The 16,041-nt window shown below is 46.7% G+C and overlaps 1 protein-coding gene across 3 annotated transcripts in view; it reads left to right on the plus strand.

Moving 5' to 3' along the window:
* Positions 1-16,041, plus strand: part of NTRK3 (neurotrophic tyrosine kinase, receptor, type 3) — a 534,208-nt gene that overhangs the window by 244,631 nt on the left and 273,536 nt on the right. For 2 of the 3 annotated variants that reach the window (XM_015411889.1, XM_015411905.1), the window contains exons 9-11: positions 5,770-5,793; positions 7,101-7,168; positions 11,722-11,824. In XM_015411889.1, the coding sequence (XP_015267375.1) occupies positions 5,770-5,793; positions 7,101-7,168; positions 11,722-11,824 (195 nt within the window). The remainder of the gene's footprint in view (positions 1-5,769; positions 5,794-7,100; positions 7,169-11,721; positions 11,825-16,041) is intronic. The other variant, XM_015411895.1, reaches the window with a different exon arrangement.

Genomic DNA, 16,041 nt, shown 5'->3' on the forward strand with positions numbered 1-16,041 from the left:
GTGAATCCCATTTATACCCCGCCGTTTTCCCCAGTGAAGACCCAACGTGGCTTACATCAATGTCCTCTCCTCAGATTTTATCCTCACAACAACCCTGTGAGGTAGGTGACGTCGAGAATAAATGACTGGCCCAGGGTCACCCAGCAAGCTTCCATGGCAGGCTGACAATTCTGCTGTGAGTCTCCCAGATGCCTGTCTGATGTGGGAACCAATTTACTGCAATGGCTCCCATCGAATATGGTTTATCATTCTGTGAAGGAGCCTGTGAGGTCCCCAGGATTGTATGCTCCCACACCCACCATTTCTTGCATGTGACAGTCTGTTTTAAAGGATTCTTCTTTGTGGCCATTTGTGTCTTGGCTGTGATGACAACCATGTTTTTTCATGACTGGGCAGTCTTTAATTAGATTGCTACATATAATAGGACAAAGGAGAAAATGTTTAAGGCCAAAGACCTCCTCCTCAGTTTCATTCCCATAGCAGCAAGCTGCGGTTGGTCTGAATCGTGGTGTGGTAATACAGCCCAGAAACTTAAGAGCCACTTCATTTCTTTGTGATTTATCCACTTATTTTTTAATTATGCTAATTTAATTAATTAATTTAATTCTGCTACTGAGTTCCTGCTGGGCTTTTTCTACAAAAAAAGCCCAACAGGAACTTATTAGCATAATAGGCCACACCCCATGCCTTCCCTTGGCTTGCCCGGGCAAGCTGGCCCTTGGACAGGCTGGGAAAGGCACTCCCCGATCCTTCCTGGGGGCCCCCTGGCCCGCCCACCTTCGAGTCACCAGGGGGTGGTCGCTCTCCAGGACTTTCCTCTGTAGCCACACACACAGAGCTTTTGGCTGTAGTGGGCGTGGTCAACTCTGAAACCAGCCGGAACTCAGTTCCTGTGCGTTCCTGCCCAAAAATAGCCCTGGATTTATCTATTTATTTAAATGTATGCCCACCTTTCTCCCCAATGGGAACCTAAAGAAAAGTATATCCAGAGGTCATTTCGGGGGGGAACGCGGGGGAACGCAGTTCCCCCGGGTGAGGTGCAGGGGGGTGGGGCACATGACGAAGCCCCGCCCCCTGCTTCCGGCCGCCCTGCTTCCGGCCCTCATTCAGCCAGGAGGAGGCAGGAGAAGAGGGAGGGTAAGTTGCTTCCTCCCTGCCTCTCCCCACCCCTGCCTGCCTGGGGCCAGGGAGGGCCTTTGCGGGGCTTCCTTGCACTCCCACTGGCCTTGCAGGTCCACCACCGGGCCCCTCATGGGGCTCAGCAGTGGAGCTGCAAGGCCGGCGGTGGCAGCCCAAAAATAGCCCTGGATTTATCTATTTATTTAAATGTATGCCCACCTTTCTCCCCAATGGGAACCTAAAGAAAAGTATATCCAGAGGTCATTTCGGGGGGGAACGCGGGGGAACGCAGTTCCCCCGGGTGAGGTGCAGGGTGGGGTGGGGTACATGACGAAGCCCCGCCCCCTGCTTCCGGCCGCCCTGCTGCCGGCCCTCATTCAGCCAGGAGGAGGCAGGAGAAGAGGGAGGGTAAGTTGCTTCCTCCCCGCCTCTCCCCACCCCTGCCTGCCTGGGGCCAGGGAGGGCCTTGGCGGGGCTTCCTCGCACTCCTGCTGGCCTTGCAGGTCCACCGTGGGGCCCCTGATGTCAGGGGGTGTGGCATATGCTAATGAGTTATGCTAATGAGTTCCCCTAGCTCTTTTTCTACGAAACGACCCCTGAGTATATCATTCTTGTCCTCTCCATTTTATCCTCACAACAAACCTATGAGGTAGGTTAGGCTGAGAGCATGTGTCTGGCCCAAGGTCACCCAGCAAGCTTACATGACAGAGAGTGATGCCACACTAGAGCTTAAATCCTGGTTCAGCCCTGTCCCTGAACTTACATTCTACACTACACTCGAGTTCACCCCTGTAATTATCTCGGGGTATTTTTTTGTTTCCACATTACATTGAGGTCACCCAGGTTTTGCTTGTCCCAGGATAAACGGATGCTGTTATAACCAGGGATAAATGCAAGGTATTGTGTTGCGAGTTGAACTCTGATCAAACCAGGGATGAGATCCAAGTGCGGAAAGGACCAGAGTGGGAATTTGATCCTGGGGCTCCCAGAGCAAAGTCCAGTGCTCTAACTACACCACTGTCTATATGTCAAATGTTCAATTTTTGGCACACCATAACAGGAGCATGTGTGCTCTACATGATCCTCCCAATACATGTGCTCATCATTTTGTATGAATAGGCCTAGAAGTGTATTTTTCCATACATGTACAGGTTCAGTATATGTGACGGCATACCCTCAAAAATAGTCTCCGGTTTAGGTGTACCAAAGCTGGAAAATATGCATGTATTTTCTGAACCACAGGTATAGAGAAGATCATGGGTAGTGCACTGCATATTCCCATTATATGTGGTTGGGATGCCGAAACTGAACATCTGAAAAAGGCTCTTTTGAAACCAGGAAAAGTACAACACTCTCGTTTCTCTTGTAATCACAGCTACAGGGTTTTTTTTTTAATTTTTTTAATCCCCTCTCCTCCCCCTGCCACTTCTAAGTAGATTGCACATTTACCCTTTTCTTGTTTCAATGACTGGAGAGCCGGGCATGTAACTCCTTTTCCTTCTCCGTTGATGAAAAGAGGCATTTAACTTAACTAGCAAGTGGCCTTGTACATTTTACTGGGATTAGGTAGTATTTAGTGCACAGGTAAGCCTTTTGTGGATCAGAGCTTAAGATGTCATCCTTTTGTGTTATAAGGATAAGCTAATGCTTGATGGTGTCTTGAAAATCCTCCTTCTGTGTGTGTGATTCATATATATTTGACACAATGTGTGGTGTCCTGCTGTTGCACTGCTGTTAACGCACATTTCTGTTTACTTGGCCCATACCTCTTCTAGAAACCTAGCACAATGCAATTATTGATGCCATGTTTTGAACAGAACTCTTAGTCTTAAACAGTACTCAAAACAAAATTGTGTATTAAGAGTTATTTGAAAAGGAATAGCAGTGCTGCTAATTTGAATCAGTTTCACTTCCTGAAAAGGATTGTACAAAGTGTGGTAGAGATCTCTGTCTTTTCTGGTAGAACTCAGGTGGGAAGGGGGAATGACTGTGAAATCGAAGTCATGTGATAGTGTAATGTGAAGGTGTTTGATGCAGTGCAAGAGAGAGATCCAAAATTTTGCAAGAGGGAGTTCCAAAAGGTTCTTCAAATCCCCCCCCACTAGTTTTGTCGTGAAACCCAATGACATTCAGCAATGACATTCTATACATTTAGCAAAATGAAACAATGACAACTGTAGTGACGGAACTTGCTGTTGGGCTAACTTCTTCAGGGGGTTCAAGATGCTGGCCACCACCCTTCTTGAAATGAGTTGCTGATCAGGGTTCTAAAGGCAAACTTACATTCTGCAAAAAGGGGGGGGGAGAAAAAAAAGAAAACAAATCTATTCCTCCAAGGTCAGCTTTGATGTGACCTAAATTGGGGTCAGAAAGTGCTGATCTAGCACGTGGTGGCTAAGCAAAACCAAATCCTCCTTTGTCAACGGAGTTGGAGTTTTCGGTTCCTTTCAAGCTCTGCTTGCAGCCCTCCCGGGGGGCTGTACTGTACTACCCTTTACCCCTCCCCTTTTCAATGAGTCACATTGCTAAATCATTCCTAGCATCTTCTGCCTCAAAAGCTGTGTCAAGTCTCCTTCGTCTCAGATTCAGCTAGCTAAGCTGATGGGTAAAATAGAAATCTGGCTTTCTTCTCTGGGCTGCTTGTAAGCCGAGTGTCACTGCCAGGCATTAAAGCATAGGGTGCCAGGATTCCAGCTGAGAGTTGTGCAAAAGCAAATATGTATTGGACGATGCCAAAACTGTACAAGGGCTTATGGATAACAGATGAGTCCTGCTGGGTTGTATAGGCACAGATCCATTTTCTAGGGTCCCCCTGTAAGGCTTGTCAATGGATCTGGGCTGGCTCCAGGTTTGGGGACCCCTCCCACAAGATGTCTCCTGCTGTCCTCCATTGTTCCCTCTAAGCTGAGTTAGTGTGAGCTAGCTCACAGTTTTTTAGCCTCCGGCTCACACATTTTTGTCTTAGCTCAGGAAGGGCTGGCTCCAGAGCAAACTAATTTATGTGGCAGCCAAATTGCTCACTCACAACTTTAATGCCAGTAGCTCACAAAGTAGAATTTTTGCTCACAGGACTCCACAGCTTAGAGGGAACATTGCTGTCCTCTCCACCTTTCCACCTTCTCCTCCTCTATCTGGGCAGGAGCAGCAAAAAGCACGGATCTCTCTTAAAAGGTTTGGCAACCCCGAGCATCTCAAGAGAGACCAGCAAATGAATGGCTCTGGTCTCGTTGGCCTAAGTGAGTGAGTGGCTGGGCTGGGCTGGGCTGTGCATCTGCTGCTGCCTTACCTGGTCATCTCTTTCAGGGTGGTGGTGGTGGTTGCTGGTCTCTTGGGGAGGCGCTTTTGCTTCTGCTGCTGCCCAGAATCCAACAGAGTTCTGCCTCACCCCTCCTCAGAGGTGCTCAGGGTAGCTTATGTGTTTCCCCCCTCCTCCCTGTTGTCTTCACAACAGCCTGGTTAGGGTAGCTTAGGCTGAACAACAGGGACTGTCCAAGCTCACCTAGACAGCCTTATAAATGTATGGGGATTGAATTTGGGTCTCTGGCACTCAAGCCACTGTACCACGTTGGTGATGGACAAGCTGAGATGAGCACTGACCGAAGTATTTAAAATATGTAAAAGATCCCATAGCAGATGCCTGATCATTGGACATCTCTACCTACATGGAAATTATGAAACATTTCAAGGTCTGTTTCTATCTATCTGCCTTATTTATCTTATCTATCTAGTATATTTTAGTCCTGTCCCTTAATCCGGGTCCTTTACTCTTACGACAGCACTTGAAGGCAGAAGTTCCAGAGGGTTTGCTGTGTTTCTGTTACAGCAAAAACAAATGGGAGTCTTGTGGTGCCTTAAAGACTCATACAATTTTAATACAGCATTAGTTTTTGGGGATGAAAGCCCACTTCCTCAGATGCAGTGCAGTGGATCCTCAACTGTGCAGACATTTAATATAGATTTTTAAAACCCACAGGTTCAAGGGGCTGTGGAATACAAGAAGTACAGGGTGAAATGTAATTAAGTAAAATTCAAATCTAATAATGACATTCACTAGTTATTTGCAGCTAGTAGGTGACACAGAGAGACTCTTTTTGCACAAGGTCACCCAGTGAATTCCAGGACTGAGTAGGGATATTAATTTGGAACTCCGTGGAATACAAGAAGTACAGGGTGAAATGTAATTAAGTAAAATTCAAATCTAATAATGACATTCACTAGTTATTTGCAGCTAGTAGGTGACACAGAGAGACTCTTTTTGCACAAGGTCACCCAGTGAATTCCAGGACTGAGTAGGGATATTAATTTGGAACTCCCCGATCTAAGACTGCACCTTTGGATATTGCACTACAGTTTCACAATAGCAGCCAGTTGCAATTGGCTTGTCTAGATGCAAATGACCGCTATCATACAATGGCTGCAGAATATCCAGCTTCCGAACCCAGCACTGTTCCTACTACACCATATTGCTTTGTTTGATGGTTGTCTGCTTGTGCACATATCCTTCTCAAGAATCACTTTGTAGGTTAGTAAAAAACCTTGCAAAGGCTGGGGGGGGGGATTATTCAATGAAGGGCAAGTTTAATGTGGACCCTTCTTTCTTTTAATCACATTGGTAACCTTATTCATTTTGTTTCTTTGTATTTCTTGCAGGCGTTTCAGATAGCATCATCACATGTAAGTGGCTTCTTGCCTCTTTGTCTTATCTGATTATCTGGGCTGCTCTTTACAATAGGTGGTGGGGACATAAGGATGCTCTTTGGTGTGGGATGACAAGGAATGCTATAAATGAGTCCATAACAGCAAATTGTAATCTACAATATTGGTGGGGGAATGGAGTAGCCTACAAGGAATTTGAGGCTTCTTAGTTTAGGATGTGTGTGTGGGGAGGGGGGAGAATAGATGAAGGTATGATAGAGATATATTTAATATTTATTTATTTATAATATCTAAATATATTTAAAATGGTGACTGGTGGGGAAAGAGAGATATTTTTCTTTATGTTCTGTAGTGCTAAAAATTGGGGTTACCATTAACGTGGACTGGCAGTAGGTTCAGGACACTGAAAAAGATGTTCTTCTTGACACTTAAGGCTGTTGCTGTGGATATTTTTATGGATTGTTCTTCCCTTTCCATTTCCCCTGCAGCCCCCTAGTGTTATAGGAAAAGACATTGCCAAAGTTAAAAAAAAACCTGTGGGGGTTAAGACATGGTCATTGGGCAGGACTGTGGTGGACAAAAACCTGCTTGGATTGGGGGGCTAATATGAGATGGCAGACTGAACAAGATCCACCCTTCCTCCATCAGTGGAAGGGGCCGTGGCTCAGTGGCAGAGCTTATGCTTTGCCCGCAGAAGGTCCCCGGTTCAATCCTCACGATCTCTGGCTAAAAGGAGGTGATGCGAAGGACCTCTGCCAGAGACCCTGGAGAGCTGCTGTCAATCTCACTGGACAGTAATGGTCTGATTCAGTATAAGCAGCTTCATGTGTTCAGTGGAACATCATCAGGATACAGCCCATTATTTTCTTTAAAAACCCAGCAACGGTACTTTGCTTTTCTACAAAAATGAATTCATGATTGCTTATGGCAAGACTAAGTCCCAGGTATCCACAACCCAATCTTACAAAATACTTTCCTGGGAGTAAGCCCCACTGAATAGATCTGAGTCTGATTCTGAGTAAGCATGCTTAGGATTCTTCTCTGAAAAACCATATACGTATCTGTGGGTGGGTATGGATAAACATATAATTTAAAATTGTAAAATACATTCTTGGCTTGTGGAACTCACAGCCACCTCATATGGTCACCGGTTTAAGAAGCCCCTCCCTACCCCTGCAAAAATAAAAGGTTAATAAAAATTCATAGTGGAGGTTGGGACTCAATCAGGTGCTTGTAGCCACTGTAGAACTGTTTGGTTTAGGACGCTTGATTTGTTTTCTCTGGAACATGTCATGAACTTCTGTTCTTTGGTCTTCTGGTTTCAGTTGAATATAGTCCAAGCCCCACTCCGCTTATCACAGTGACGCATAAACCAGAGGAAGACACCTTTGGGGTAAGAATTGTGGGCTGGGTGGTGGGGAAATTTTATGTGAATTGTGGGGTTTGTTGCTGGGAGCCCAGAAGAACAAAGTTTTATCATGCCTCTCTTTCTACTGCTGTGGACTTCAAATGATAAATTAGATGTTATGCTTAATTTTAAATGTGCAGGCCTCAAAAGGCCCTGTGTTTGGGCATGATGGAGCTGGCGCTTGAACTCTGTGTGAAGGCATAAACACCCCCTTCCCGTGCACAGCGGTCTGATCCGAGTCAGCATGCAAATGCTCGAGAATTCAGTTTTCAGCTCAGAACTTGCAACGTACATCTTTTATTGCAAGGACCCGGGGAGGACACGAGAAAAGCAGGCAATTAGCAGAGGTCATTTTGGGGGGGAACGTGGGGGAACGCAGTTCCCCCGGGTGAGGTGCAGGGGAGCGAGGCACATGATGAAGCCCCGCCCCCTGCTTCCGGCCGCCCTACTTCCAGCCCTCATTCAGCCAGGAGGAGGCAGGAGAAGTGGGAGGGTAAGTTGCTTCCTCCCCGCCTCTCCCCACCCCTGCCTGCCTGGGGCAAGGGAGGGCCTTGGCGGGGCTTCCTCGCACTCCTGCTGGCCTTGCAGGCCCCTGATGTCAGGGGGTGTAGCATATGCTAATGAGTTATGCTAATGAGTTTCCCTAGCTCTTTTTCTATGAAATGACCCCTGGCGATTAGACTTCAAGAAAAGGAGACTCCATGAAGAGATGGAGGTTGGGAAAGGGCCTTTTTCAAGGCAGTGTGAAGGCAGAAAGAATCCTTTTAAAACCGGGAGGATAGACAGTAGGGTTGCCAGCCCCATGCTGGCAAATGCTGGGAGATTTTTGGTCTGGTGCCTGGGAAAGGTGGAGTTTCATCACTTCTGGGTGATGACCCAACAATTCCCCCAGTCTCTATGGTCTTTACCACGGGAATTGCAGGAACTTCCTAAAGAGTCACCATTAACACCCTTTCCCTTATCTCCATTTTTTCTCTCTTCCTCCTCAAATTATTGAGGGGGGGGAGCTAAGAGAAGGGGCGGGAGTTGACTTACTGCCACCAGGCCAAATATAAGCATAATGAGCACAATATCATATTTTAATGGGGGGGGTAATATATGTTTTAGTGTTTTTATGGATCTGTCTGGATTCTGAAGAGGATAGGAAATTAAGAAGATAATAAAATCAGTGGCTGTTCATTGTCCCCGTGTGCCTGAAATACCCTCCCAGCATGCCTCTTGTTCTTGAACTCACTTCCTTCAAATGCCATCTTTTTCTGTCAAGCCGTAGCTTAATCCTCCTAGTCTTCAATCCCATCCTTACAATAAAGACTGGACATTCTATACATTCAGCAAAATCACAAAACTATTTTCCCGGAATGTATCTGCCAATGGGGAGAGGGGATATGTGCTTGAATGCACCCCAAGGGGGGGGGAACCCCTGCAGATGGAAATATAGCCTGCCAGGGAGAAAGCTGACCTTTCTCTCTGCCATGCTAAATTTCTGTCTGCACAGTCCTTTTTCCACAGGGGAGTGTTCCAACCCTCAGCATCTCCCCACCATGAACACTGTAGTGAAAAAGCAATGCAGAAACCGTCTAGGCATATTTAACAAAAACACAAATGTATAAATAAAAGCATGAGGCTAATCCAAGGCAGAATGAGGCGGGAGCCTGCAAGGAACAAAATGTCCCTTTGTTTTTACTTGAAATGTATTTCACTTTTAAAGGGGGAAAGGTTTTTTACAAGCTAAGCAAGTTGCACAAAGCTGAACGAATATTTTCCCAAATGCAGAAGGAAGAAACCCCTGAGAGAAAGCTGTCTGTACACCAAAAAGCCTGGAATAAATATTCTGTCAATATGTGCAGAAGGAGCTACTGGTGCCTCTAGCAAAGCTTTCTGTTTGGAAACAGAGCTGCCTGCTCCCTCCTCCCCGCCTCGCCTTTTCTCCTGCCTTGTCTAGCACTTCCCACCCTCCACTAAGGGTTTGTGCCATTTTGGAAATCACATCCCTGCTCTTTTATGTCCAGTTTGAACCTTTCCACTCCTAAGGTGATATCAAACTTGGGATCTAGGAGGAGCTGGAACCATACTTGTGACCCCCCCCCCTAGAATGTGGTGGTGGGAAGTGGTGTCAAGTTTTCAAGGCAAGAGACAAACAGAGGCAGTTTGCCATGGCGTGCCTCTGCATAGCAACACTCCCTCAGTGGTGGTCTCCCATCCAAGTACAAACCAGGGCCGGCCCTGATGGGCTTCTGGGATCTGATGAGATTGGACTAGCCCTGGGCCCTTCAGGTCAGGGCCTGAAGGAATGTGCCAGTATGATATTATTTTAATTATTTTAATTGTGTAAATATTTTAACCCCTGATGTTTTCCCCAGTGGAGATCCAAAGCTGCTTATAAATTACAAAGATACAATTTAAATAAGCAAACAAACAAAAGCCTTCAGTGCAATACACCACATTGTGGGTTATTCCTAGACATGCTGGCCTGGCTCATGTAAGGTCTCAGGATGTGAGTTATGAGATCATCCCTTTGGTTCTTGCCCTTCATTTTATGCCCAAGGCTCATACCTCCAGCCATGCTCAGGCAAAATACCTGCAACAAAGGAGGAGTAGCTTACTGGAAGCAGAGTCAAGATGAACAAAACAAAATACTTCTTGCCAGTGTTCCCTCTAAGCTGTGCTAGGGGGTGCCAGCGCACAACATTTTAGTGAGCTGCTCAGGGATTTCAGCTTCCAGCTCACAAGCATTTCCCCCTCCATTGGAAACAATGGAGGATAGGGGCACCTCCTTCTGGGGCCCATAGAACTGGACACCCTGGTCCAGTCTTTTTGAAAACTGGGGGGGGGGAGAGTTGAGGAGAGGCATCAGCAGCTATACTGCAAATTTGGTATCTTTGCCTCAAAAATAGCCCCCCCAGAAGGGTTTTTTTCTAAGGGGCTCAGCACAGGGCAACGGTTCAAGGCCAGATCTACCAATATAGTGGAAAGGGAAGGGTAGACCTGTTCTCCAGAGGCCTGGTCTACCCCCATGGAGGACAACATTTTCTGTAATGAAATTTGACTTGATTCTGTTTTCTTTTATGATATTTAAATTATTCTTAAAATATAGTTTAAAATAATTCATTCTGAGATTTTTACAAGGTTGTGGAGATAATTTTCTAAGAAACTAATTTATGCGATCGTCAAATATAGACTCGCTCACAACTTTAATACTACTAGCTTTTTCCACTCATGAGATAGAATTTTTTCTCACCACACCGTGGAGCTTAGAGGGACTGTTGCTTCTTGCCTCAACTAAAGGAAACCTTCACATCCTGAGGAAGAAAAATGTGATGTGATGCTAGGAGGAAGCCAGTTGTTGGCCTCTGTGTGAAACAGGACACACCACTGGTTGATTGGGGGGGGGGAGGACTCTTCTTATGATTCAACAAAAAGTGGTGATAGCTGAGCCTTCGTGGCCACCAATTCAAGACTCCTTAAGAAATATGTAGCTGCAGCATCCTTCCCAGTGTGTAGAAGAGCTCCAAGGGAGTACAGATGACCCGAAATAGAGCTAAACTTAACTAAGAATATTATACTTCTGCACATAGTGTTTAAAGTGCTTCATTATAATTACCTCTACCATTCATACAACAACCTTGTGAGGTAGGTCAGTAGAACTGTAGAGAGCTGAGAGGTTAGCTTGGCTGGTCCACCCATTAGGCAAACCTAAGTGATTGCCTAGGGTGCCAGATCTGGGGAGGGGGGCAGAAGGGCCAGAGTACCACAGGCAGCCACAGAGCCCAGGCTGCGGGGAACAGAGGGAGCGTACTGATGTTCCTCCTGTGCCTACTCAGAACTAAGTCCCACTATGTTCAATGGGATTTACTAGTTCAGCAGTTCGAGACCCGGGTGCCGCGTGACGGAGTGAGCTCCCGTCTCTAGTTCCAGCTCCTGCCAACCTAGCAGTTCGAAAGCAAGAAATTGCAAGTAGATAAATAGGGACCACTTCGGTGGGAAGGTAACAGCGTTCCGTGCGCCTTGGTGTTTAGTCATGCCGGCCACATGACCACGGAAACGTCTTCGGACAGCGCTGGCTCTTCGGCTTTGAAATGGAGATGAGCACCACAACCCTAGAGTCAGATTCGACTGGCTTTCGAGCAAGGGAACCTTTACCTTTACCTAAGTATACTTTGAGATTGCATCCCTTGGAGCGAGCCAGTTGATGTTACGTTATGTTTGTGTATGTGAGCTGAATGCGGGTGGGGGCCATCTAAGTAACATGAGAATTACTAACCTGGGCTGGCAGGAACCCGGGGGGGGGTCCACCTTGGTTGCCTACAGCTATCCAGGTGAGGTCATAACAGAAGCAGCAGTAAAATCAAAATGTTTGTTGTTCCTCTTGGCCTCTATGCCATGCCCACTTTCATGATCTGAACCGGTTTCAGTAATATTACACTCATTCTTATTGATATTGACACTTGCTTTGACTGTGGAAAGCAGAAATGTAGCCACTCCGTTTTGAATGGCAGTGATGCCTTCTGAGTCTCTAATGTCCACGGTCTCCTTTGCAGGTGTCCATAGCTGTCGGACTCGCAGCCTTTGCCTGCGTCCTTCTGGTGGTCCTTTTCATCATGATCAACAAGTATGGCCGGCGGTCAAAGTTCGGGATGAAAGGTACATGCTGATCCCTTTCTCTGTCTCCCAAGAGATTCTGGGGAGGGAGGGGAGTATTATGTTCTCACCCTCTTTGGTGACTCCCATGGGCTGGGTTGGCAAGGATATTCCCATGATTGGAAATGTATATTGAAGCGAGGATCTCTCAAGCTGTGGGTTGTGATCCCAAGCAGAAAAGATGGATTGGCTTGCATGTAGCTGTAACTTCAGTTCAGTGCTGCTAATGGTTGATTTGCAACAGGCTGTTTGGCAGGTTTTGGTGGTTCCATTGCTATGGATGACTTTTTTTTCTAGCACTGAGTAAATGGAATTGTGGGTAACTGTGCTCACAGCATAACGATGTATTACTGGAAGGATTAAATGGCAAAAGTTGTGGGAAGTGTTCTCCGGAGCAAAGCATTTCCAGAAATGAGCTTTTGGACTGCCCATTGCCCGTCTACAATCATGGGCGGGGGGTTATGCTATGAGAAACTGATGCATTAAACACCACCTGTTTTGTGCTGGCGTTTCGGGTGTTTGTTTATAGCCTCGGGTTAACTGCCAGAGTCTGCCACTGTCCATACCCCTTGGCATTCTACTGCTGGATGTGTGATCTTTGGGTTTTGGCATACCTTTTGGCAACTGTTGGCAGGAATTTGTGTTTGCCTGGTGCCCAATAGACAGTGTCGTAGGCAGGGGTCTTTTGGGGCTGGAGCGCCCCGGAGCTCCGCTCCGGCAGCCCAGGAGCCCGCGCTAATGGCGGCGACAGCAAGCCCTGCACCTAGCTCCCCATGCCAAAAGTGCTGTGGCTCGGGGGAGGCCGGAGAGTCCCGCTGCTGTGTCCCCCGTCCCTGCGCAGGAGTGCTGCGGCTCGAGGGATGCCAGGAGAGCCCCGCCACTGCATCCTCCGGGCCTGCGCAGGAGCGCTGCAGCTTGGGGGAGGCCAGAGAACCCCGCTTCTGGCTTCCCCAGCCCCCGCCGAAGCAGTAAGTAAGGGATCCACAGGTGTGGGGGTGGCGGGGGCTTGATGTGGGATGGTGGGAGAGCCTCCCTCCCTTTCTCCATCTCTTTGCCATCTTTCCCTTCTTTCCTTTTCTTCTTCCTCTCTTTTCCTCCTTTCCTTCTCTCTTTCTTTCTTTCCCTCCTCCTTCTCTTCTTTTTTTCCTCCTTTCCCTGTTTCCCTCCTTTTCCCCTTCTCTCTCTTTCTTTCCCTCTTTCCTTCCTTCTTTCCTTCTCTCTACTCTCTCTCTTTCCTCCTTCTGTGGCCCAACTTCTCTCTTTGCTCTCCCCCCCCAGGCCAGCTGGGAAAGGGAAGGGGAGGCTTTTGCAGATGCCTCCCCTCCCCTTTTGCTTCGCCTTCTGATGTCACTTTTCCTGGGAATCTCTGGGTGGGATTCTGTTCACCGGTTACAGTGAATGCATGTATAATCCATCTACAGCAGGGGTCACCAAACGTTTTGAGCCTGCGGGCACCTTTGGAGTTCTGACACAGAGTGGTGGGTGCAGCCACAAAATGGTTGCCACAAAATAGCTTCCGTGGGAGGCAGAGCCAGCCACGCAATGGCTGCCCCAGGATCCAGAACTAGCCACACAATGGCTGCCACAGTTTACCTTCAGTCACACGATGAAGACCCTTGTGCTGTGGTAGTAGCTTCTGCCAAACCAGCCTTTTCAAAAATCTGCACTATCAATCAACTCTCCAGTGGTCAATCAGGAGCCTTGCTGAGCAAACCCCCCCACCTGGCCCTACCTATTTCCTCAGAACACTTGGCGGGCACCAGGAAAAGTATCCATGGCTCCCACGGGCCCCTGATCTACGGTGTATACTTGATTTTCCTTTATATGTGCAGTTAGTAATTCTCACGTTACTTTAAACACAAATACGGCTGAATATGTGATTTAAACTCCACATGTATCTAGGGGTACTTGTCCCAAGTTTTATTTGTAAAATGAATGTATGTTGGCTTTTTCTTACAAAGAGGTGTATACATGATATGTGTTCACTGTGAGATGTGAATAGGGCTAGTATAAGTTTCAAGTGGTCATTATCACTTGTTTTTCTCCCCTGTTATTCTGATCTGGGATAACTGTGAACCAAGTATTGTAGTTTTTTGGTTAGTCACCTGGAGGCATTCTTTATTCATCATAGGTAATTAGATGAGTAGATCAAGGTGGGCAGCCGTGCTGGTCTGAAGCAGTAAAACAGAGTTAGAGTCCAGTGGCACCAACAAAGTTTAATTCAAGGTGTGAAAGCACACAAAAACTCACACCTTGAATAAAACTTTGTTGGTCTTAAAGGTGCCACTGGATTCTAAATTAGATGAGGAGTTATTTATAACCCTGTGGCATTTGGTTCTGCTTTTGTAGACATGGATAGGGCAGTTTCCACAGTCAGCATTCTCTCCCTCGCTTCCCCCCCTTCTCTTGTGACTTCCAAATGGCCTTAATGTTGCAAAAGCAAAACGTAACCAACTTCTGTTGGAGTGTGGGTGTGGTGTTCGGTTGCAGGAAGCAGCCATTTTGTGACTGGCTCCACCTCCTGTGGCAGCCATTTTACAGTGGGAGGCTCTGGTTTTGGTGCAAACTCTATGGTTTAAGCCCAAAAACTAGAGCATCCCCCTTCTGGGTGACGTCATTGCATTGGGGACATTGTGTGATGCCCCTGCCCACCCCCAGAATGCCTCCCCCCAATCCCCTCGCTGAAGCAACAAGGAGATGTCACTCAAAATTCCTCACTCAAAATTCCAAAAGCTGCTCAGCAGCTCAAAAAGTTTGAGGACTCCTGAACCAGAGAAATGCTAGTAAAATTGTGATACCTGCACACAGTGTGATAAAACACACACACACGTACCCACTTCTCTCCCTCATGCATGTGTGAGACACCTTCACATGGAGCTGTTAATGGTAATGGTGAATGACGATTGAAATACCCCACTCCTCACTGTAAAATTTGCATGGAAGTACATTATCCTCTTTTGGTGTGGGCTCAGTATTTGGATGGTACATTCTTTTTAACAAGAGGGACCTGTTCTACCTTTGATAAGCTCTTGTGCCAGCTTGTACTGAAGCTTCCCATTACTTCTTCCATAAATCATAGACATAAATGTCCCTCTTCAGAGTTAATTCTTTTTCTTCTTTTAGGGTTTTTTTTATTGGTAGGGCTGTTAAGCAGAATCTGCAGTACACAAATGTTCTGAAACCTAGGATGACCGCATCCTGTGTCTCTGATTTATCTAGTCAATAGCTTTAGATAAGGAGCGGTCAAAACCTTTGTCTTTATGTGAATGGATGTATTCCTTTGCAAAAATTGTCACCCCATGACTGGGACACTAATTCACATAGCCAGAGTCACAGTTTTGAGATGAATATGTTGCCCACAGATTACCACATTGTTGTGGCCTGCAGAAATGATTTCATTAAGCATTGTGTCACATGTGATAGTACTGTCAATGTCCATATAAACCACTGCTGCACAATTAAGTCAATAGCACAGTGACAATTCATATGGGCATTGACTGCAACATCTGGTGCAGCGGCTTGCCATGTCAGGCAATCAGCAATGCTCCAAGCTGGGAGTTTGAAATTAGGGCTACAATACTAAAAATACTTATCTATGAATGGAATGGGGCTTAGGTAAAGGTAAAGGTTCCCTTGCTCGAAAGCCAGTCGAATCCAACTCTAGGGTTGCGGTGCTCATCTCCGTTTCAAAGCCGAAGAGCCAGCGCTGTCTGAAGACGTTTCCGTGGTCATGTGGCCGGCATGACTAAACACCAAGGCGCACGGAGCGCTGTTACCTTCCCACCGAAGTGGTACCTATTTATCTACTTGCAATTTCTTGCTTTCGAACTGCTAGGTTGGCAGGAGCTGGAACTAGAGACGGGAGCTCACCCTGTCTTGCGGCACCCGAGTCTTGAACTGCTGAACTACTGACCTTCCACAGCCTGCAGTTCAGCGTCTTAACCACTTGAGCCACCGCAGCTCCAATGGGGCTTACTTCTGAGTAAACTCAGGATTGCTGTGTAGATCTCCATCAAGGAGGATGTGTGTTCAATTTTATACCTTACCATTTAATGTTTCAAAATCAGGAATGTATTTCAGACATTAATTCTTGCTTGATTTTAAAAGCCAATCAAAAGTCCATGAAACAAATTGACCTGCATGGACCTACACTTATTACAGGGCTTTTAAAACTGCCCGCCTGCTGATCTGAATGGAAGATAAAAACAGCCAAGGAGAAG

This window comes from Gekko japonicus, unplaced genomic scaffold, assembly GCF_001447785.1.
Source record: "Gekko japonicus isolate JY-2015 unplaced genomic scaffold, Gekko_japonicus_V1.1 scaffold654, whole genome shotgun sequence".
Lineage (NCBI taxonomy): Eukaryota > Metazoa > Chordata > Lepidosauria > Squamata > Gekkonidae > Gekko > Gekko japonicus.